Below are 22,023 nucleotides of genomic sequence, written 5' to 3'. Positions count from 1 at the left end.
CGGGCACCAGGTCCTGACCTGGTACTCAGCCCAAATGCAGAGTGTGATGTTTTGACCTGCCTTTTTGCCCCGAGGATGTGTTCACGCTACTCTTTGATCCTCAGAATGCTTTATCAGAGCGGTGCTAAAATATGCCTTATATAACGAGAATAACATCTCATTAGTATTACTGAAAATGTAAAGGAACAAAATGATCCAGGAAAAAACTTAAATTGGTTGAAATAATTAACACAAAGGAAAACTGGCAACAGCTAAGACTGCACCTGGCAAAATATGTTATTGACTAAAAATTGACAGAGGAATCAAATCTTCCTGATAAAATTTATCTGCCGAAGTTGGCTCAGGAAATATTTTCTGGTAGAAATAATTACTACAAAAGAAGTCTCAGCAGCAAATGGAAGTTCTAATTTGTAAGATTTGATTTGAACCCAAAGCTGATCATAAACCAAATAGTCACTTAAAAATTTAAAAGTAATTTATCCCAATGAAAATAATTTCAATAAAATGAAAATGGAGAAAGAGGAAGAAATGGTTTAACTCTAGTGAATAGAAAATTGATCAAGGCATTGAACTGACTTAATGAAGCTCCCTAAGAACTACTTTCTTGATGAAAAATCATCAACATTGATATAATTCTTATTAACATATAGGTGTTAGGGGCTAGCCCCTAGTAGGTGTTTAGTAAATATTTGTTGAGTGACCTGTGAGTGAATGAGTTAACAGGTGAAGGAGGGCGGGAGGAGAGCAGAGAGGATCATAAGAGTTCCTTTATCCCAGAGAGAGGGCACATTTCCATTTTATTAAGATCATTTGGGCTACTCTGGAATGTTTTTCGACACCACCAAGCTATTCTCCAATTCTCAATGGTCACCTACTGTGTGTCCTACAAATTTAACTCAATTCTGACACTATCTACCTAGAGATGACAGGTTAAGGGCTCAGTCCCACCAGACTGCTTCCACTTCAGAGACCAATCGCAAGTCCAGGTTGTCACCTGTACTTCTGACCAACACACTGTAAATCGGGGTTCACCCCCTCCTCAGGTGAGATAGTTTCCTAGAATGGCTCACAAAGCTCAGGGAAACATTGACTTACTTTTACCAGTTTACTCTAAGGAAATGATAAAGGATACAGATGAACAGGTAGATGAAGAGGTACATAGGGTGAGGTCTGGAAGGGTCCCGAGCACAGCAGCAGCGTCTGTCCCTGTGGAGTTGGGGTACGGGTGGACACGTTCACCAACCCAGACCTTATCAAATCCTGTTCAAGACTTTGTATAGAACTTCATCACTGGCCACTCCCCAGCCTTTCCTGGAAGTGAGTGGGTGAGGCAGAAAGTTCTAACCCTCTAATCATTTGGTCTTTCTGGTGACCAGCCCCATCCTGAGGCTACCTAGGGCCCTCACCCTAAGTCACCTCATTAGCGTAAACTCAGAGGTGCTCAAAAGGGACTCCTTATGAATAACAAAAGATACTCCTATCACTCAGGAAATTCCGAGGTTTTTAGGAGCTCTGTGCCAGGAACCTGGAACAAAGACCAAATATATTATTATACTACATCTACTCTGTGGAGAATAATTGGAGGGCATAAAACTAGGGGCAGAAAATAAAAATAAAAAACAGCCATGATGTAGGAGGGAAGCGTTCTTCCTTTGGAGCTTTATAGTGTGACCACTGTAGTGTGACCTCCAGCCTCACACTGCCCCCTGCTCCTTCCTGCAGTTTCCTTCCTTCCAAGCTTGCAGTCTGGGCCTGGGGCAGTGGCGGGGGGATGCAGATGGGGGTCCAGATGGTCAAAGAGGAGGCAGTTGAAGTCCAGGAAAGAAATGGTGGAGGGCGTGACTAGAGCTGCGGCCTTGGGAATGTGGGGGGCTCCTCTGAGGTCTCCTGGTGGTCAGGATCTTGGCTAGAGCGTCTCAGCTACCAGCAGCAGGGCCTGAGTTTCTGGAGTTGAGCCCCAGGGAAGGCAGACTCTGACTGCAAGCCTGTCCTTACCCACTCTTGTCCCGGAGGCCCCTGCTGGCCCTGCCCAGCTTTGGCCCGAGGCTTCCGCGGCCCCTACACGTCCTCTTCTGTGGCTGCCCTGTGACTGGACCAAGATCCTGGCTTTCCAGACTCCAAAGGAGTGAGCCAAAGCCTGTAGGCCTGAGGGAGGCGGGAGCACACCAGGGCAGGGAAACAGCAAGTCCAGGCCTGCCCAGCTACCCACTTCCGAACTCCTGTGATCTCATGTGATCTGTCTGTAAAATGTTTCATGACCTTCCCAGCTCTGGGCCAGTTTTCTTTCTCAGACTGGCTTCCACGAAAGCTCCTGATTCTGGGAAAGAGCTAAGTCTCCCTACCCTTATCTGTGTCTAATACAGTCCGCCCCCTGATTATATATGTGAGTAGGACTGGCCCGAGAAGAGCAGAACTTGTGTCTAAGCGTACTTCCGTGGGGAGCTGAGTCTAAGGCCCTGCCTCTGCAGTGAACTGTCCCTCGGGGCATCTGTGTACAGCACCGCTCCTGCCTGGCTGCCCAGGGCCTAGAGAGCCACCCAGCCCATTCCACACTGGCCACGCTCTTCTCCCCGTGGCCCACATTCCCAGGTGCTCTGCCTTCCCTTCCAGGGTGAAGGCTTTGGATTCTTTCCCTCAAGAGGAGAGAAACCCCAATAGTGTCCGTCCAGACCCCAGATTCAGGGGCAGCTGGGTGCACCCTGCCACAGCGCAGGCCTGACTCCCTCTGCCGGCCACATGCTTTATCTTGAGTCACCCTCTCAGATTAGCCACAAAGGGTGCTGCCCTAGCCTGGGCACTGAGCTCTCTCCCTCCAGCAGTTTTCATTTGACACAAAGGCAGCCTTGTTGCCTTCCTTCCTGGCCTACGTGGCCTGGATCTGAGCTTGCACACCCTGTCTTGGGCGGGGCTCTCAGGCCTTGGGAGAGGATAGCACTCTTTACTGAACCTCGGCTGGGGGCCTGGAGGACCTCACTCTGATCCTATTCATACTGCATGTACCGTAACTTGTGGTACCCGATGTAGGACAAGCTTGGGGTCTAAAACAGGGACCCTACCCAAGAGTGTGCCCAGTTTGCAGGTGGGGCATAGGCCTCGGAGGATGCAGAAATTTCAACAAAGAGAGATCTAGGAAGACAAAACACAAGTGTAGTAGTGGAAGCAAATGGGTCAGAGAAGAGTGATGGATCCAGTAGGGTCTGAGTTGCCTAGGAGCAGGGCTGGAAGAGTGGGCACAGTCAGATTTCTGGATGGGAGGGACTGGGGAGGGAAGCAAGGGGGTGCTCTGGAGCCCTTCCCTATGAAGTAGCTAGGGTGAGGTAGGGTGACCAGGGCCCGGGCTCTCTGAGGGCTGGCTGCTGGACCTCCCAGGACCCCTCTCCTGATCCCAGGACTTAATTTTTTATGAACTGGTTTCTCCTGTTCTCAAAGGAATATTTGTTTTGTTGTTTGTTTGTTTTGCCTCTCTTTATAACAACTTTATTGAGAATAATTTGCATGCCACCAAATTAACCTTTTAAAAATGTGCATTTCAGTGGTTTTTAGTATATTTAGAGTTGTGTGACCATCACCATTATCTAATTCAAGAACATTTTCATCACCCTAAAAAGAGACTCCATATTCATTAGCAGTCACTCCCCATTCCCCTCCTCCCTGGCAACCACTAATTTACTTTCTGTCTCTATGGATTTGCCTGTTCTGGATATTTCATATAAATGGAATCATACAAGATGTGGTCTTTGTGGCTGACTTTTTCCCTAGCATAATGTTTCCAAGGTTCATCCATGTTGTAGCATGTCTCAATACTTCATTTCTTTTCATTGCCCAATAATATTCCATTATATGTATATACTACATTTTATTTATCCATTCATCAGTTTATGGGCATTTGAGTTGTTTCTCCTTTTTAGCTATTGTGAGTAATGCTGCTATGAACATTCATACACAAGTTTTTGTGTGGACATATGTTTTCATTTTTCTTGGGTATATATTTAGGAGTGGAATTGCTGAGTCATATGGTAATTCTATGTTTAGGGATATTTGTTTTTCACTTTAAATAAACAGTACAAGAGTGTTTAGGAGAGAAAGCGTCCTTGGCTGTCTGAGCTTTGGGAAAGGAACTTGCCTGCAGCCTGGTCCCCCGGGCTCCTAAGGGTCAGCGGAACCTTGGGTAAGTCCTTTCCCCTGCTGGCTTCAGTTTTCTGATCAGTGAAATGGGGTTCTTATGGATCCCTGCTCGCCTCAAGGGCTTTTGTTAGTAATTACTACTTACATAGCGTGTCAAGGATTGCAAAGCACTCCGCTTGTTTTAGCTGCTTTGCTTCTTTGGCCCCACAATTTGGGTATTATTACTCGAGTTTTGCTGTAGGGGAAGCTGAAGCTCAGAGAGGCTAAAGGACTTGACTGAGTTTACATTGTGGGTTAATGGCAGAACCTGAACTTGAACCCAGACTCATCAGAGTTCAGGTCCCTGGCCTGAACTCCTGTCTCACCTGTGTCTCTGGGCAAAGCAGGGCATTATGCAAGGGAGATCCCTGTCTGAGCAGCCATCACGTTCTATTCTCCATCCTGGGTGCTGGGAAGTCAGGGCCCAGACGTGGCAAGGTGTGGGCTCTGAGGCAGAATGGTGCTCTAGGAATCAGGACTTTGCAAAAGTCCCCTTTTACCTGTGTGACTTTGGATAAGTTGCTCCACCTCTCTGAGCCTCAATTTCCCCATCCACAAAATTGAAACAGTAATTACTACTCATAGCACTGGAAGGGGAACATGGTAAGATGTTGTATAGGAAATGCCAAGCACGATGCCAGGCAGGGAGAAGGTGTTAGGTTATAGAACACCCGAGGAGGGCTGGAAGAGGGTGCAGAGTGCTGCGGGACCTTTGAGGAGAAGTGGCTGGATTCTGGGCTGGTCAGAGCCGGTGTTAGGGAGGGAAGGTGAGAGAAAGTGGGCTGTGCCAGTGTTCTCCAGCCTGGGGCTGCCAGAAACCAGGAGAGGTTTCCAGGGATCTCACAAAAACCTCCCGTCTCCAGGAGAGCTTGTAGACAGGCCCTGCTGGCACCAGCAGTCCTCACCCCCAGCCTAGCCCACAGCTGCCTGAGAGGGGGGCTTGCATGACTGCCTAAGTTAACCCAAATGGTAAGAAAACACTTTAAATTTATTGCGACATTTGGATTTAATTAAAAAGTACACACTTAGGGAAGTAGAACATAATGGGGAGAGAGGCAGGGTGGCTTTTCCCCTCCTTTCTTCCCCAAACTAATTAGCGTTGTATTTTAAATTGTTTATGTGCCGCTAATCATCGTAATAAATCATTTATACTGAAAAAGACACAGTCGGCTGTGCCCGCCACGTAGGTTCCGCTCTCCCGGCTCTATCGCGAACAAATTGATCTGGAAGTGAATTTATTAACCACTGGGGAAGAAATCATTAGTGCTTTCTCTAAACATTCCCCAGGTACGCTTTATTGCCGCAGTTTACGCTGTAACTAAAAGGAGCATTACCCAGGCCCATGTTGTAATTTCCTTACAGAGCTGACAGCCCACTCCCAAGCCAGGGGGTGGGAGGGGTTGAGGAGTCCCTGCCTCCTCGCCCATAAGTGGTCTGGTGACCCCAGCCCTTTCCCAGGGCTGCTCATTCCAGAAGGGGCCCCTTGAGGTCTCTGCAGGCCCAAGGCCTCGGCTACCTTCCTGGTGCCTCTCAGAGGAAGAGTGGTTCACAGTCGATCGTGTTTCTGTCTCGGGAGTGTGGCTTACAGTTGGGGGTTTAGCCTCAGGTTTGGAGAACTGAGGGGCAGGGGCTGTGAGTCATTGAGGTCATACAGGCTTGTTGTGGACCAGCTTCCCCACCCGGAGACGGGAAGGCATCAGCGGTAGGCTGATCGTACGCTTAGAGGAACCAACGTGGCTGAGCAGGAACCCCGGCAGGAACAGGGGCTGCCAGGAGCATCCTCTGCCTGCAGGCGTCCCAAGGCCCCCCTCCTGCGGCCCCTGGGACCTCCTCCTAGGATTGGCTGAAGCAGTCTGTTCTGCTCAGCTTCCTGCTGAGGCCCGCTGCCCCGTGTGTCCCCATCCACCTCACAGCGCAGGGCCAGGATGGTGCTCGGTGTGCCATACATGGTCTGACAGGTGACAGGCAGCATGATTGTCAGCTCCCTGGCTACAGATACCATGCCTCAGATCATGCAGCCTGTGGCCACAGCAGCCTTCCCAGCAGCCTGGCTACCCCGTGATGCTTTCTCTCCCTTTGCACTGGGGGCTTCAGACCACTCTCACCTCCCAGGGCCTGCACTCCAAGACCCTCACGGCGGGCTTTCTCCCACCAGGTTTCTTGAAGGGAAATTCACTTCTGAACCAATACCTTCTCCCTAGGAGCCCATGGCTGCTCTAGGATACAAATCCCTGCCTGTCTGACTCCAAAGCTCATGTTCTTAACAGCTTCATCCACTGGGGCCCCATGAGCCTCCTCAGCCAGGTTGGGGGTGCATGGGGATCTAGCTCACGTGGGCCTTGCCTTCGGCTCTTTTCATCCGGGTCTGCAAAGGAGGGGGGAGCAGCCCCCAAGGCCTCAACAGGAAGCCCCAGGACGGCACCTCAGGCAAGTACCCCAAGGTCGTGCTGGGTCCACAAGAGCCGAAGGCGCTCCTGTCCCTGCGGCTCCCGGGGTCTTTCTCCCAGCTCCCTCACCCTCCCCTCCCTCATGCAGCCCAGTGGCTAGCAGATGGGCCCTGGCTGCTTTGAGAAGCAAGCAGGACCCAGCAGCTGGCTAGACCAAGCCTGCGTGGAGGGTCCCCTCCTTGCGTCTAGAGAACACATTTAGAAGTTTGAATTCAAAATTGATTTTGAAGGGCCCTAATCTCCGATCCCCTGGCGCTCGTGGTGTGTCTGCAGCTCCTGCCAGACTCTCGTTTTCTGGTTCAGCGCATTGGTGCTCGCGTCTCTGTTGCTGTGAAATTGAGACTCGTCTGAGAGTCGGTGCCTTCCTCCTCCTCTGTGGAGACTGCAGGCCCCTTGGGAGCCATGTTTCATTAGATGGGTGACGCGAGCTTTCCGGGTGCCCAGGGAGCAGCTGAGTTGCTGTCTGGGGAATGCAGCTTCCAGACGCTTCCCCGCTCGTTCCCATAGCTGTGCAGCTCCAAACAGCATCCTGCCAAGGGCTCTGGGGGCTGGCTGCAGCAGCCCAGGATGGGATGGGGCTTGGAGGAGGCTACAGATAGAGAAAGACTTGGGACCTGGGGATTTTCTGTAGCAAACTTCAGGGGCTTTTTCCTCCTACTGGCCCTCAGAGGCTCAGACTAGGCGAGGAACAGGGAGTGGGTTACATCGTTAAGCCAAAAGGACCCTCAAGTGGAGAGTTGCAGGGGCTAGGTATACGCCAGGGAGGAGGGGTGCCCTGGCCACAGGTACAAAGGGAAAGACTGAAATGCCAAGGTTACACAGATGCCTGAGCTCCAGGACTCCACTGCAACCCGAGAGTTGGGATGTAGTATTTACGCATGAGGAGAGGCACCGAGGGGGGCTTCATTCCTCATGGGTCTGCAGGGCTGAAGGACAGGATTGCTGCCCCTTTATCTAAGGAGTAGAGGGTTTATATTTGCACAGGAGCAGTCATTTCTCAGCTGGAGCCCTGGGGTGGGCCTATTCAAATTCCAGATAGTGGCAGGCGGGACCTAGGCACTGCCACAGTTGAATCTGCATTTGTTTCTTAGAGCTGCATAGCTACAGGTGTGTGGCACCGGGCAGCACCAAGCCAGATTAAGGCTCCCATCTCTGGGGAGCCTGCCTATCTGCGTCAGCCCACTCTGCCCAGCAGGCTCTTGCCAGTAATATCTGGATAGATTCCGTTCAGTCTCTTCATTCATTAATTGAACTGATTAAAACACTGGTTAAAAAGTGACCGCTATGGCATTCAGCCCTGGGGGCACAGTGGTGAACAAGACAGAGCCCCCAAAATAGGCCTTCATGGGACTTACATTCTTATAATAAAATTCTTAAACATTTTCTTAGGTAAAATCACAAAAAAGTAAAACAATTACAGATTGTGGTAAAAAACTGAGAAGGAAATGACCAGGGAGTCATTTAAATAAGGAAATAAAGAGATCAAGGCTGGCCTCTCTGAGACGATATTTAAGCTGAAGCCCCCAAATGAGAAGGAGCCAAGCACATGAAGAGACAAGGAAGGGTGTTCTGGGAAGAGGGAAACAGCAGGTGCAAAGGCCCTGAGGCAGAAGGGAGATCTGGAGTGTAGCTGAAGCACATTGGGGGTGGGGGAGCAGAGGCCAGACCACGTAAGGATATCATGGGCTTAATGAAGAGTGTGGGTGATATTCCCAGCCCACTGGAAGTTAAGGAAGGGTTTCAAGCTGAGCAGTGACCTGACCTACTTTGTTTTGAAAGATTTCTCCAGCTGCTGTTTGAAGCTGGATTGTAGATACTAAACAAGAATCTGGTGGGGTGCTTAGCTGAGAGTGCAGTGAAAGATAGTGGTGGCTCTGGAAATGGAAAGAAGCAGGTGGGACGGGGTGGGGACCAAGCAGGGAAGAGGGGATGAGGATGATGGAAGGTCTGAAGATGACTCTGAGTTTCTGGCCTGAGCACCTGGCTGGATGATGGTGTTAGGACCGTGAGGGGAAGCCTGGGTAAAGGTACAGGTTTTGGGGGAGGAGATCTAGAGCCCTATTTTGGATCTGTTGCTTTCTAGATGTGTCTGGGGCTTTACAGAGACAACCTGAGGATGAGAAGAGAAGGCCTACACCCGTGCCGGAGGAGCACACATTGCAGATAACCATGCAGTTAACGTAGGCATCATTCCCTGTGACAAGCTCCAAAGAGCACATGCAGCTTCTGATGTTTCAAAGTGCCCCTCAGATTCTGTTTGCAGCTGCTCCCATGTCTCTCGGTGCATTGCCAGGTCCCCTTCAAGTTATCGACTGGGTCCCCTAAAGCCATTGCCTAACAGCAGGCTGTGCTGGGTTCAGCTTCCCTCAGCAAGGAAGACCCGTGAGGTATGTGTGGAAACGCCTCAGCCCCTCCATCTCTCCACACTGCAAGGTCCCCGTGGGCTCAGGCTTCTGGACCCACCATTCCTCAGGATGTTTGTCTCTGCCAGAACCTGCTGCAGAAATGCCTGCTGCTTCGGACTGCTGCATAGGAAATGGGTCCTCTGGGGGGATACTGGGGACCAGAGGCCCATCCTTCCCTGATTTGTCCCTGTAAGGTGTGTTTCAGAGCTGCCTTCTTTTGACAGGGCCCAGTTTGGGTCCAAGCAGAAGTTCACTTTCCCCATTGCTTAGGAAAAAATGACACGATGCTGCCTCTAGAGAGAGCAGGAAGGGGGTGGGGCACTTCCTGGCCAGCAGCCTGGATCCAAAGCCCTGCTTGGCCACTCACAGGATGCCCCTGGGCAGGTTGTGTGATTTCCCTGACCTCAGGGTCATGATGAGAATGAGCGTTAACAAATATAAAGCATTTGGCCCGTAGTAGGCATTCCGTGCGAGGTGTTGTCATGTGGTCAAACGCCGCAGTTGTTTGGGGATGGGACTGGGCAGTGCTTTCCTTCGGCCTCTACTGTGGTGATCTGTGGAGACCAGGAGGAATTTGGCACTTCAGAGAAGGCAATCGTTTGCTGGAGTCCCTTTAAATTTCTTACCTTTAGCGGGGCCCCTCTCCAGCTCCCCCCACACCCTCGCCTCTCCCCTCATTCACACAGAGCCCCTGGCTGTTGACTGAGGCTCCCCGACCCTTGTGGCTCTGGGTCTGGAGCCACCAGCTCTCCCCTCACAGCTCGGCTCTCCCCAGTGAGGCTTCTTCATCTCTCTCAAGGCTGCAATGCAAACATCTCTGCTCTGCCTCTCCATGGCCTTCCTGCTCCCTTCCCAGCCCCTGTGCTGTCTTTGTCCTTAGATTCTGGTCTGTGTCCCCTTTCTGGCCCTGCCAGAAGCCCTTTCAGGATCCTACAGCAGCAATAGCTTCTGAAGGAACAACAGGTGAGAAGCAATAGCCTGTGACCCACCAGAGCCTGGAGACAGTGCACTGCCTGTCATCCCTCTGGGTCTTAGTCCGGGCCCTGCTCTAAGCTTGCCCCCAGAGTCCCGCCCTAGCATCTCCTGTGTCCAGGCTGCACAGGAGAACCCAGATGCTGCCCCAGCAAGCCTTCTTCACCTGGGCTGTTCAGGGAGGCCACGGGGTGTGTTCTGGGTGAGAAACGGAACTCTGGATTCTGGCAGGCCAGGGCTCCAATCCTCCCCCTGCCGCCTTTCAGCTGTGTGACCTCGGGTAATGGCCTGAACCTCTCTGGGCCTCTGTTGAGTGGGGTAATCATTTAGTGCCTCAGGGTTAAAATGAGGATTCACTGAGACAACAGATGTAGTGAACAGTGGGTTAATGGTGGGTTTTATGAAGAGGCATATAAAGTCTTGACGGAGACTGAGGGGTCCCCTTCTTAGTTTTTTTGTTGTTGCTGAGGTGTCATATATATGCAGTAAAAGGCACAAGTCTCAAATGTTCAGTTCAGTGAAGTTTTCTGCATGTATGCACCCATTGAAACACCACCCAGATCAAGATAAAGGACATTTCCAGGACCTCAGCAGGCTTCCTCACACCTCCTGCCAGGTGATGATACACCCCATTATTCTGACATTGATCACCATGGATCGGTTTTCTGTTTGGGAATTACATATAAATAGAATGGTACAGTATGTACCTTTCTGTGTCCGGCTTCTTTTGTTCCACATTATACTGTCTGATTAATGCATATTGTGGTGTGTACTGGTGATTCATTCTTTATCATTGCTGTGTACTATTCTATTGTATGACCATAGCATAATTTATTATCCATTTTACTGTTGATGGACATCTGTGTAGTTTTCAGTTTGGGGCTATTATGAAGGAAACTGCTACGAACATCGTCGTACATCTCTTTTGGTGGATATAAGCTCTCATTTCTGTTGGGCGCATACCTAGGAAGAGAATTGGGGGGGGTCATCAGATGTGCATAAGTTTTCTTAGTTGATTTTTTTTTTTTTTTTTTTTTTTTTTTTTTTTTTTTTATGATGTTGATGTTAGTATGTATGTATGTATGTATTTATTTACTTGTTTGTTTATTTATTTATGGCTGTGTTGGGTCTTCGTTTCTGTGCGAGGGCTTTCTCTAGTTGCAGCAAGTGGGGGCCACTCTTCATCGCGGTGCGCGGGCCTCTCATTATCGCGGCCTCTCTTGTTGCGGAGCACAGGCTCCAGACGCGCAGGCTCAGTAGTTGTGGCTCACGGGCCTAGTCACTCTGCGGCATGTGGGATCTTCCCAGACCGGGGCTCGAACCCGTGTCCCCTGCATTGGCAGGCAGATTCTCAACCACTGCGCCACCAGGGAAGCCCTTAGTTGATTTTTTTTAAGCAACTGTGTCCAACATTGTTATAAGTATTTCATGTCCATTATCTAATTCAGTCCTCCAAATAATCCTTTAAAGTAGTCTGTTCTCATTTAGCGGGTGAGTATATTGAGGCAGAGCTGGGGAGTGATGGAGTCAGAATTCCAGCTGAGGCCATCTGTCTGCAGGGACCACCGTCAGTGTGTACCTGCCTGCCTCTTCTCTCGGAGCCCCTTGAGGGGCACTGCTAGAGTCAAAGGGGCCAGTCCCCCCCACTCTGCGCTGACCGCCATACCGGGAGCCGAGCCCCCCAGCCCCTAGGGGAGTTGGAGGCCACAGGAACCCCACTTCCCTCCCTCATCAAATCCAGTGAGCAGCTACCGGCGAGGGGTTGTGCACAGGGGCAGTAATGAGCGTGCTCTAGGTGGCTGTAGCCGTGCGCTTCAACAGTTGTTCTCGTTGGCTTTTGATTCCAAATGAGTAGGAAATGCTATTAGTTCAGGCCTCGCCTGGTGCATGGCAAGGCCCTGGGATAGGAGTGCAGTGAGACGAGAAATTGTGGAGATAAAACTGGTGTGAAATGGAGGCCTTCGCATGAGGCTGGATGTGTCCGTGCGAAATGAAGTTACTTCTGAGAAAACGAGATTTAAAGAGATTCTGCAAAATTAGATTACACTTTCAAATTTCCTTATTAAACAGGATTGATGCCGAGGAGGGGCCGCTGGCTGGCTCTGTTTGGGATCCTACTCTGCAGTTCCAGACCCGGGTGTGGGCCCCGCTGGGTACAAGCGCCTTGCAGGTGGCAAGGTGCTACCCCTCCAGCAGCTGACATGGGTGTGACGATCGTGGGACTGATCACTTCTGGATAATTTCCCCTGCTTTGCATGGGTCCATGTGGGCGAAACCTCAGGGCTTGTGCTCCTCCGTTTCCTGGGGAAAGTGGAATTAAAAACAGAGCACCAGGCCTCTCATTCAGGGGTTTAGTTCAAATCAGAGCTTGATTTATAGCTACGATCCACTTTTTGGAAGTGTAGTTTTTTAAAAGGCAGTAAATGTGCATGTGACTGCTCAGGCATATGTGTGTATATTTTTATGTGACACCCGTGCACGTGTGTCCTTGGATGCAGGGGTGTGTCTTTTCATTGCAACTTACTGAGCACCTACTGTATGCTAGCGCTGTGCTGGAGCCTGGAATAAAGCTGTTCTGGGGAGAATAAGCAGACACAGTCCCGCCTCTCGTGGACCTTGTACGCATGTGTGTGATTACACGTATGTGTGAAAGTATGTGTGCAGCTGTGTATGTTTGCACGTGTGACCTGCATGTGCATACCTTCTGTGTCTCCTAATCTCTGTGATGTCTCCCTCCCGGGTCTACTAGCATCTCAAGGTAAGCAGCGCCCCGCCTGGCATCAGAGCAGATGAGTCCAGTGCTCGGGCCCTGAAGACAGGCTGCCAGGGTTCAAATCCCAGCTCTGCCTCATTCTGTGTGACCCATGACAAGTCACAACCTTTCCTGTGACTTAGTTTTCCCATTGTTGAAATGGGAATAGGTTTCATCTTGAAGGGTATTTGCTGGTTTCTGTGATGAAAGAGGTGCATTTAATGCAAGGTCTTATCCTACATACGCCTGAGGACATCCTTAGAAGTACATGCTAGAATCGTTCCCACTGTGCAGGTGGGGAGACAGACAGGCCTTGAGAGACACAGTGATTTATCCAGGATCAAGAACAGGGCTCCACACAGGAGGCCGGACAGCAGCTGATCCATGGAGCCCCTGCTCTATCTGCCTGCAGGAGGGGCAGGTGCCCCACATTACCAGCGGAGCCTAGGACAGGCTCAGGGGGGGAAATGTGTCAACAGTAGACAGCAATGGGGCCTGCATGGTACCCGTCTCATAAAGCAGTTGTGAGCTGAGCACTGCTCAGTGTTCAGTCAGTGATACCTCCCTGCAGAATGCCCTTCGCCCCCAGGAGAGTCCAGCCCAGGCTCCCTGCCTGTCCCCCAGTGTGAGAAAAGGAAGCCCCAGCACTGTGCTGGGAAGCTGTGTTGTGCTATGTGGGCACGGATTTGGAATAGTACTGAGGCACATGGAGAGATGATGAGAAATCCCAAGCCTGTGCCCCAGGCCTCCCAGGGCACACAGAGAGACCTGCCCTGAGCTGCCACAGCCCCCTTCTCCTCTGACTGGTCCCTGAAGCAGCCTGTGGGACAGATGGGGCTGACCTCCTGCACACATTTGCAGTGGCCACTAGACTATCCTTTGGGTAAGACTGGGCTCTAACCAGTGCCTGCGTGACTTTAACCACGGTTGCACATTCAAATCAGGTAATTCTCCTCCAAATGTGCCCATCACTGTTGTAGCAGCCTGAGATGGAGCTGTGACTAAGATCATCCTTCCCCGTGTGCTGAATGGGGTGACACCAATCAGAGCTAACTTTTGACTGCCAGGTTCGGTTAGTCCTGAGCACTTCACACGTATTAGCTCCTGGATTCCTCACGGGAACTCTATGAGGGCTATTCTCATATTCATTTTATAAGAAAGAGGTACAGAGGAGTTAAGGTCATATAGTCAAAGGTGTCATATAAACCCAAATTGAAGGAAACTCCATAATAACTGACCCGTACTCTTCAAAAATGCTAGTGTCTTGAAACACAAAGAAAGGCTTAGGAATTCTTCCAGATTTAAGTAGACTGAACTCGACAACTGAATGAAATGTGTGATCCAGACTTTTATTTTGCCATAAAAGATATTGGGGGAACTGATTAAATCTGAATGGATAGATAATAGTATTAGATCAATGATAATTTCCTGGTTTTGATCATTGTACTGGAGTTACGTGAGAGAATGTCCTTGCTCTCAGGAAATCAAACCAAAGTATTTAGGGGTATAGGGGCTTCATGTCTGAAACCAACTCTCAGATGAGTCAGGAAAAGAATTATAGGAAGGGAGGGAGGGAGGGAGGTAGATGGATAGATAAACAGAGAAGGATAAAGGAAATATGGCAAAATGTTCATATTTAGAGAATCAGGGTAAAGGTTATACAGGAATTCTTTCTATTCTTGCAAAATCTGGAAGTTTGAAATGTCAAGATAAAAAGTTAAAAGAGCAAAAAAACAAGTGTCAGAACAGGAAAGGCATCCCAGGGTGCATGTTAACAATATACCAGTTCCTGTTTGTTGGTCCCAGCTGGCTGCCAGACCCTGTGCTGTGGCTTCCTCTGCAGAACCTTATTCTACCCTCACTATAGTCTGGTGGAAGGAGGCTAGTATGGCCCCATTTCACAGATGACAGTTGGAAAGGTAGAGGGGTTTGTGCCAAGCCCTCCAGCTGCTTGGGACAGTTCCCAGATTGGAAAGTAGGTTCTCTGAGTTCAAAGTCTGTGCTCTTAGCCTCAACTCCACTGTTGACTCTGACCTTTGGGGAAGAGTGGGGCAGGCAGGCCAAGGCATTTCTTCCTGGAGCAATGGCGGAGGGAAGGCTCTAGGGCAGAAGCAAATGAGATCCGTTTGCAGGGTGGAAAGGGATATTATTCCTGGGATTCTACAGGGAGCAGAGCCAGCAGTGCCAGGCAGGAGGTGCTGGCATGTGGGAGGGGACCTCGAATGCCAGGTAGAGTTCCCAGTGGTGGCCACAGTGGCTTCCAGCAGGGGAGCCACAGGGCATGACCTGGAGTGACACGGGGCTGGATGGGGTGGGCATTCTGGGGAGGAGGACCTGCCTCAGAGGAGCTCACTCTGAGCAGAGGGAGTGCTCCACAGCCGGGCTCAGTGTGCTGTCCAAACTGGAGGCACGGGTGGGACCGGGAGCCGGTGGCCTTGGCACCTTAGAGAAGTCCCATCTGAGGGACATGCTGTCCTGGGATAGGTGGGCAGGAGTTGCTGAGGACTTGGGTCTGGCCTGGCAGACCACTCTCGGGGATGCGGGAAGAGCTGAATGACCTCTGGCAGTGCCTCCCGGTCACCGGCACTGTCTGGCTTTTCCCCAGATTAAAGAGCTGAGGGTAAGTGTCTGGCAGCCGGATGAGTCAGACTGGGAGGCTGCCTCCTTCCGCCATCAGCCCGCCCAGGGTAGAGGCGGGGTAGGAGTCTGGCCCATCTCCTCGCAAATGTCGTCCCCCTCACACCCCGAGATTTGGGGGAACACACGGGGCTGAGTGAATTGATTTATTTTGCTGGGTCCCGTGTGTGTGTCTGAGCGTGAGCCCACACGCGCATGCAGGGGCAAACATCGTCCATTGTAAAATATCAGTGTTTTCATGGGTGAGTAGTAATTACTGGGTAATGCTTTAAAACCTTTCCTGAAGGAGCGCAAAGCTGTTTTTTTTCTAAAGTCAGGAGTACATTAAAAGGATTACCATGTAGATTTGATTTTTAGATAACACTAAAATGGGTCCCAAATGGACTTCAGCAAAGGGATGCTATCTCCTTAATGGAAAGTGCATGGCCCGAGGCTCAGCTCCCAGAGCCGGGCAGGGGAGGGAGGGAGGGAAGAGGTGTCTGCAGGGCCGACAGGCAGGCTGGGTGGGAGCTGGGGAGGCAGGACAGGAAGGGAGAACCCAGACCCTCTGGGGAACATCTTGCTCTATTTGGGAGAAGGAGACTATAGATGCCCCCCTTAAAGCCCCTTCACCTTTCCAGGAGTGTTTTCAAGTCTCCTGGGCTAGCCCAGTGAGAGCAAACAGTGTGGGTGCACGGTAAAGAAGGGAGGGGTGAGTCAGACTTCTCCCAGGACCTCAGCCTTCCCAGGAGAAGAAAGCTCAAGGTCCCCAGAAGCTCTGGGACCTCCTCAGCCAGGCTGGGCCCGGTGTTCCGTGTCTCAGTGGACATCAGACACTGGCAGAAGCCATGTGGCTTCTTAAAGAGTTCTCTGGGGCCCGGGAAGCAGAGTCCAGCACCCTAAAGCAGGGTATTCAGGCCTTACAGAGCACTCGCTGTATGCCAGGTGGGGGACCTGGGGCAGCGTGTGGCTTTGCCCCCCATATCCTCCCTGCATCCTCTAGGGGCTCGGTCCCACTGGTGATGGAATGACCGGCTACCATGTGGTCCATAGCCCTGCAGGCTCAGCCTGTCTAGGAGCCAGGCCAGATGGAAGATGGAGCAGGACAGGCGCTCCTAGTGCTGGGATCCCCCTTCATTCGGGGGCATAACTTAGTGGGCCAGATGTATCCCCTGAGTCATGATGTTCCAGCCACTCACCCCCCTCCCAGTGATAGCACAAGTATAGAGCCCTGGGAGGGCTCAGGGCTGCTGGGAAGGGAGCCAGGCCTGCTGCTAGCCCTGGGGAGCCAGGGGAAAATCAGCCGTGGGGGGACTAGAGAGAGGCTTGGTCTGGGGTTTTCCAAGCTGGAATGCATATGCAGAGCTATGCTGGCTGTGTGCTCCTGCCACAGGCCCCAGGGACAGTAGTTTTACCCTGGGAGCCCCCAGACCTTTCCATGTCCAGCTCTTTGAACCCCTCCCCTATTTGATCCCTGTAGGCCAGGCCTAGGAAGGAGCCTCTCAGGCCCCCCTTAGCTCTCGGGTGGGCCTGCTCCCCAGCGGCCTCTCTGGGCTGCTCTGAGCTCTGTGACCGGGCTGGCCCCTGTCAGAGGAGACGCAGGCGGGCCTGAGGACACAGTCATCCTGAGCCCCATCACTCTCTCAGACCAATTAACCTTTAGAGCTGCATTAAGGAAATTAGGCAGCAAACTTGCCAGCTAACAGATGGGCCCGCGGGCACTGGAGGAGGGAGTATGCTCCGCCTCCTGCCTGCCCTCACCTGTCCTGCTGCTCCTGGGGGCCGGGGGGCCGCCCCCTCTCCAGGAGAAGTCTGAGGAGGCAGCGAGGCTGAGAAAGAGCACAGGAGGGAGGAAGAACCCCAGAGGCCAGCTTGATCAGTGGCTCACACTAGCTCTGTGGACCGTCTGGGCCTCAGTTTCCCCATTTGTAGAATGACAGCATTTGCCTGTACGAACTCTGGGGGCCCCTCTCACCTGACATCTGTGGATTCTGAGACTGAGGTCCTTTGGAAGCTGGTTCTCTCCTGGAGCCTGAGGAAGGTCACAACCCAGAAGAGGGAAGGGAAAGGAAGCAGCTCTGACTCCGGGCCGCCGGGGCGGGGAGGGGGGGTGCAGTGAGGGGGAGGGAGGGAGAGGAGGGATGCCAGGGAATGGGAGCTGAACCCAGAGCCCTGGAGAGTGCAGGGGTCCTGTGGAGACCTTGGGCCCAGGGGGAGGGAGTCTTCGGGGGCTTGCTGGAAAACCGAGGAGGCAGGAGGGCGTGGGCTGTTCCCCCCAGCGGTGACCCCTCAACCCATCTGAGCCCTTGTGAGGGTCGCTTAGACTTAGACAAGTGCAAGGCAACCCCACCATCCAGCTGGGCTCTGAGACTCTCCGCACTTCCCTCCAAGCCTAGTCTTCACCACCCTCGAGCCTCAGGACTCCACGTGGATGTCCAGGTTCCCCAGACAACATGTGTCCCACCTCCTTCTCAACTGCCCCTCCCTATGGCCTCCGGGCCGGGGGCTGGGAGCCTGTGCCTCTGTGCACACACATGCCCACGCCTGCACACCTTGCCTGTGTGCACAGGGTATGCGTGAGTGTACATGGAGGTCTGCCCCTCCCTCCGGTCAAGGCCATGCTGCGATTCCTGTCTTTTGTACTCACCACTTTCTTGTATGTCAGGAAGCTCATCTGGGCCCTGGGAGAGGGCCAGTGTCTCCAAGATTCTTATCCTTGTAGGATGAGCAAGGATGCTGGGGCACCAATGCTCCCCTTCCTCAGGCTAGGGCAGGTAGGAAGTTTGAATCTAGCTAGAAACATTCCTGAGGAAAGCGTCAACTAGGCCAGGCCCAGCTACCTCCCCAAGCACTGACCAGGAGCTCCAGAGCTCCTGCTGCCCCCTGGGAGTATCACAGGGGCATCTCACTGTCTTCTTTTTTTTTATTTTTAAATTTTTTAAAATTTATTTATTTTTGGCTGTGTTGGGTCTTCGTTGCTGCGCGCAGGCTTTCTCTAGTTGCAGCGAGCGGGGGCTACTCTTTGTTGCGGTGCGCGGGCTTCTCATTGCAGGCTTCTCTTGTTGCGGAGCACCAGCTCTAGGCTCGCGGGCTCAGTAGTTGTGACTTGCAGGCTCTAGAGTGCATGCTCAGCAGTTATGGCGCACGGGCTCAGTTGCTCCGCGGCATGTGGGATCTTCCCGGACCAGGGCACGAACCCGTGTCCCCTGCATTGGCAGGCAGATTCTTAACCACTGCACCACCAGGGAAGCCCTCACTTTCTTCTTGACGCCTCCACAATCAAGAGGCTGTAGCCTGACGTGTTAGGTTAAAATGGTCAAGCACACAGCAGTGTGAGGAAGTCTTGAGGTGGCAAAAAGATCTGGGAGTTCTAGTGGACCCCAAGCCCGAGATTCCATTCTCAGGGCTGCCGAAAGAGCCAATGGATGGTGGCTGCATGAGGAGGCCTCAGGCCCACCGTGGATCACACGGCACAAGGGGCAGTGGCTGGATGGAGAGGAACAACTCAGGGAGGCGGGCCTGAGGACTAGCTGTGTGCCCTGCAGCAGAGCAGACACGGGGCTCCTGCAGCTTCTGGAGGACCTTCACGGGGCAGGGGAGGAGGCCGTGCCATGCAGCCCACACAGGACGGGACCCAGACCCAGGGGAGGCAGCTGCTGGGGAGACAGGGAGGGCTCCTGGAAGGGGGCAGCAGAGAGAAGCAGAGGGATGTACCCTGAGGTGGGAGCCGCAGGGCCCACCGTGTCCATCTGTCTGTCCATCCGCAGGTATGCCCATGCTCTCCGTCCAGCCCAAAGGGAAGCAGAAGGGCTGCGCGGGCTGCAACCGCAAGATCAAGGACCGCTACCTGCTGAAGGCGCTGGACAAGTACTGGCACGAGGACTGCCTCAAGTGCGCCTGCTGCGACTGCCGCCTGGGCGAGGTGGGCTCCACGCTCTACACCAAGGCCAACCTCATCCTGTGCCGGCGCGACTACCTGAGGTGGGCGGCCTCCCACCCCATTGCACCCCAGCCCTTCTGCTCAGAAAGCCCCATCCTCCAAGGCTGGCACCGCTCTGCCCTGCTCTAGCCCCAGCGTCCTGCCTACACTCATCCCCACCCCTGCCCTGCCCCTTGGACTCAGTGCCCAGCACGGGTCCTGGGCGGGCACGTCTGTTACCATTGGGCACCCAAGAGAAGCTTCCCGAGGGTACCAGTCTGGCCCTGGCCCTGCCTTTGTCAGGTGCTTTTGACCCACCCCGTCCCTGAAATCTGGGAAGGGACGCCCTGGAGGGGCTTCCAGGAGCAGGTGGGGAAGCTCTGGCTTCCCTGGGACCCTCTGGCCTGATGGTCTCCTTCTCAATCTCCCCAGGGCCCAGCTCCCCATCTTCCAGGTGGGCCCTGGGATTAAACACCCCCATGCCTGGGGAGCCTGGTAGGTAGCCAGACCCTAGAAGAAGAGCTGCTGATGTTGGAACTTAAAGACCTGGGTTTGAACTAGTTCTGCACCTCTTCCCCCACCTCAGGTTACCCCTCTGCGAATGGTGAAAAGACTAACGCTTCCCCTCCTCGCATTCCTCCGAGCTCTAACGCCCCCTCCTCCACAACCTGGATCCTATTCCCTGGGGCTCCCCCTCCCCAATTAACCCTCCCTTAGGCCATCTATGACATCAGCAAGGCTGGAGGGAGGCCACAAAGCAGGGGCCTTGGCTGAGACCCATCATCTGCATTTGGCTCCCATGCAGGCTGCTGGGTGGCAGCAGGGCCTTGCGGGGAAGGAAGGCCCATCGCGTTAATTAGTAGGTCATGGCCAGGGCTTCTTGGGTCTCCCTCTGCTCAGGACTGGGCATGTTGGGGGGAGGGTGGGGTTATCAGCAGAGGCTCCCCTATTTCCCCGAAGAGCCTAAGATTTACCTGCCTGCACCTTCGCTTTTAACTTCTGCCTTTGCAGGAGTATTTTTTTTTTAAAGTGGTCTAGAAACCAGGATGTGTGACTCAGTGCTCCTGACTGGGGCTGGAGGAGAGATGCTGAGGCCAGGAGGAGGGGTTAAGGATGCTCTGGGGACTCACCCCTCGACAACCTGGAAGGGGTCTCCAAGTCTGGAGGTTTAGGACATCACCCGGGGGCTGAACCTACCAGGTTGAGGGGAGGTGGCAGACCATCTGACGAGTCCACAGGACCTAGAGAGGGACGACCACAGTGCAGGATGGGCTCATCTACAGAACTGATGCACCCACAAGCATCCCGGGCCCTGCCAGCTACTGGAGCCTGAAGGTATTCTCCTGGACTCTGGCAGAGGCTCAGGAATGACTTCGGGGCCTGCTGGGCCGGTGGGCCAGGGTGGGCGTGGGTATGGGGCTTCCTTGAGCTGCTCAGCCCCAGAGAATGGCTGTCCAGAGCCTGCCTCTCTGCAGTCACTTCTCATTGGACTGGTGGCCAGAAAGGCCCCTCTTGGCAAGCAGATGCTGTTGGCCTGGCCTTTGTCTGCCTTAATCTGAGCCACAGGCAGCTCAGGCTGATGAATAATGGAGCCAAGCTCATCTGCAGGCGCCCGAGCTTGAGCTGGACAAATCAGGGATTAGAGGGCCTCCCGCCCGCCTCTCAGCCCCCTTGCCTCACTTGGGGCTTGCTCTGCCAGTATGCAGAGCAGAGGCCTGGCTGGCTCAGACCCCTGGAACATTCAGCCAAGGACTGGCCTCCATGGGGAAGGAGTGAGTTCCCTGTCCTTAGAGCTTTGCAACTGGCAGCTAAGAGGAGGGGTACCTGCCCCAAAGAGGCGTTGTGCCAGATGGCCTTGGAACTTCCTTTTGGCATCAGTCCTGTTTTAGAAGCATCTTTGAACAAGATCATCTAGTCCAGCCTTCCCATTTTAAAGAAGGATAAACTGAGGTTCAAGAAAAGGGAGTTAGGCAAGTCACACCATGAGTTGGTAGCAGAAAAAGACCACCCCATAGGGTTGTTGTCAGGATTAAATGAGTTGGTCTTTGGAGAGCCCTTAGAACAGTGCCTGGCACATAGCAAATGCTACATAGGCATTTACTAAAGGAGCTGTGACTGAGAGGTTACAGTTTTCACAACAAGCCTGTGAAGAATGTATTATGGTCCCCATTTTACCGTTGAAATAAATGAGGCTCAGAGAGTCTCGGTAACTTGCCTGAGGACACACAGCCCATGATCAACAGACTGTCTCTAAATTCAGGCTTGTGTGAGTCTGGAGTCCTTGCTCAGGGCCCAGCCCAGTGTTCTTCTGGTGACCCCAGGTGCTTGAGGGACCCCAGTGGAAGCCTGGGAGGGGACATTGTCAGTGAAGCAGGGGGACGGGCAGTGTCAGCCAACACCTGGGTCCCCAGAGTCTCCTTCCTGGGTGAATGTGCCAATTTCTCTGAAGCCTTCTCTCTTAGCAGAATCTAGACACTGTCATCTGTACTCCTTCCTTCTTGCCCAGGCCCACCTGCTGAACCAGGGGGAGGGCAGGTGGGGCCCTGGGTGGAGGCAACTCCCCTGCCCCCCACACCACCCCAGCAGGCCCCTGAGCCCTCTGCACCCTTCCCTCTGCAGGCTCTTCGGCACCACAGGAAACTGCGCCGCCTGCAGCAAGCTGATTCCAGCCTTCGAGATGGTGATGCGGGCCCGGGACAATGTATATCACCTCGACTGCTTCGCCTGCCAGCTCTGCAACCAGAGGTG

General features: G+C 52.9%; 1 protein-coding gene across 4 annotated transcripts in view; it reads left to right on the top strand.

Moving 5' to 3' along the window:
• Positions 1-22,023, top strand: part of LMO1 (LIM domain only 1) — a 52,870-nt gene that overhangs the window by 16,277 nt on the left and 14,570 nt on the right. For all 4 annotated transcript variants that reach the window (XM_082477715.1, XM_082477714.1, XM_082477713.1 and 1 more), the window contains 2 exons: positions 19,124-19,337; positions 21,895-22,020. In XM_082477715.1, coding sequence (XP_082333841.1) covers positions 19,124-19,337; positions 21,895-22,020 — 340 coding nt within the window. The remainder of the gene's footprint in view (positions 1-19,123; positions 19,338-21,894; positions 22,021-22,023) is intronic.

Source organism: Balaenoptera physalus (genome assembly GCF_965194825.1).
Source record: "Balaenoptera physalus genome assembly, chromosome: 10".
Lineage (NCBI taxonomy): Eukaryota > Metazoa > Chordata > Mammalia > Artiodactyla > Balaenopteridae > Balaenoptera > Balaenoptera physalus.
Note: the sequence above shows the minus strand (reverse complement) of the source record. Positions and strands in the feature narration are given on the sequence as shown.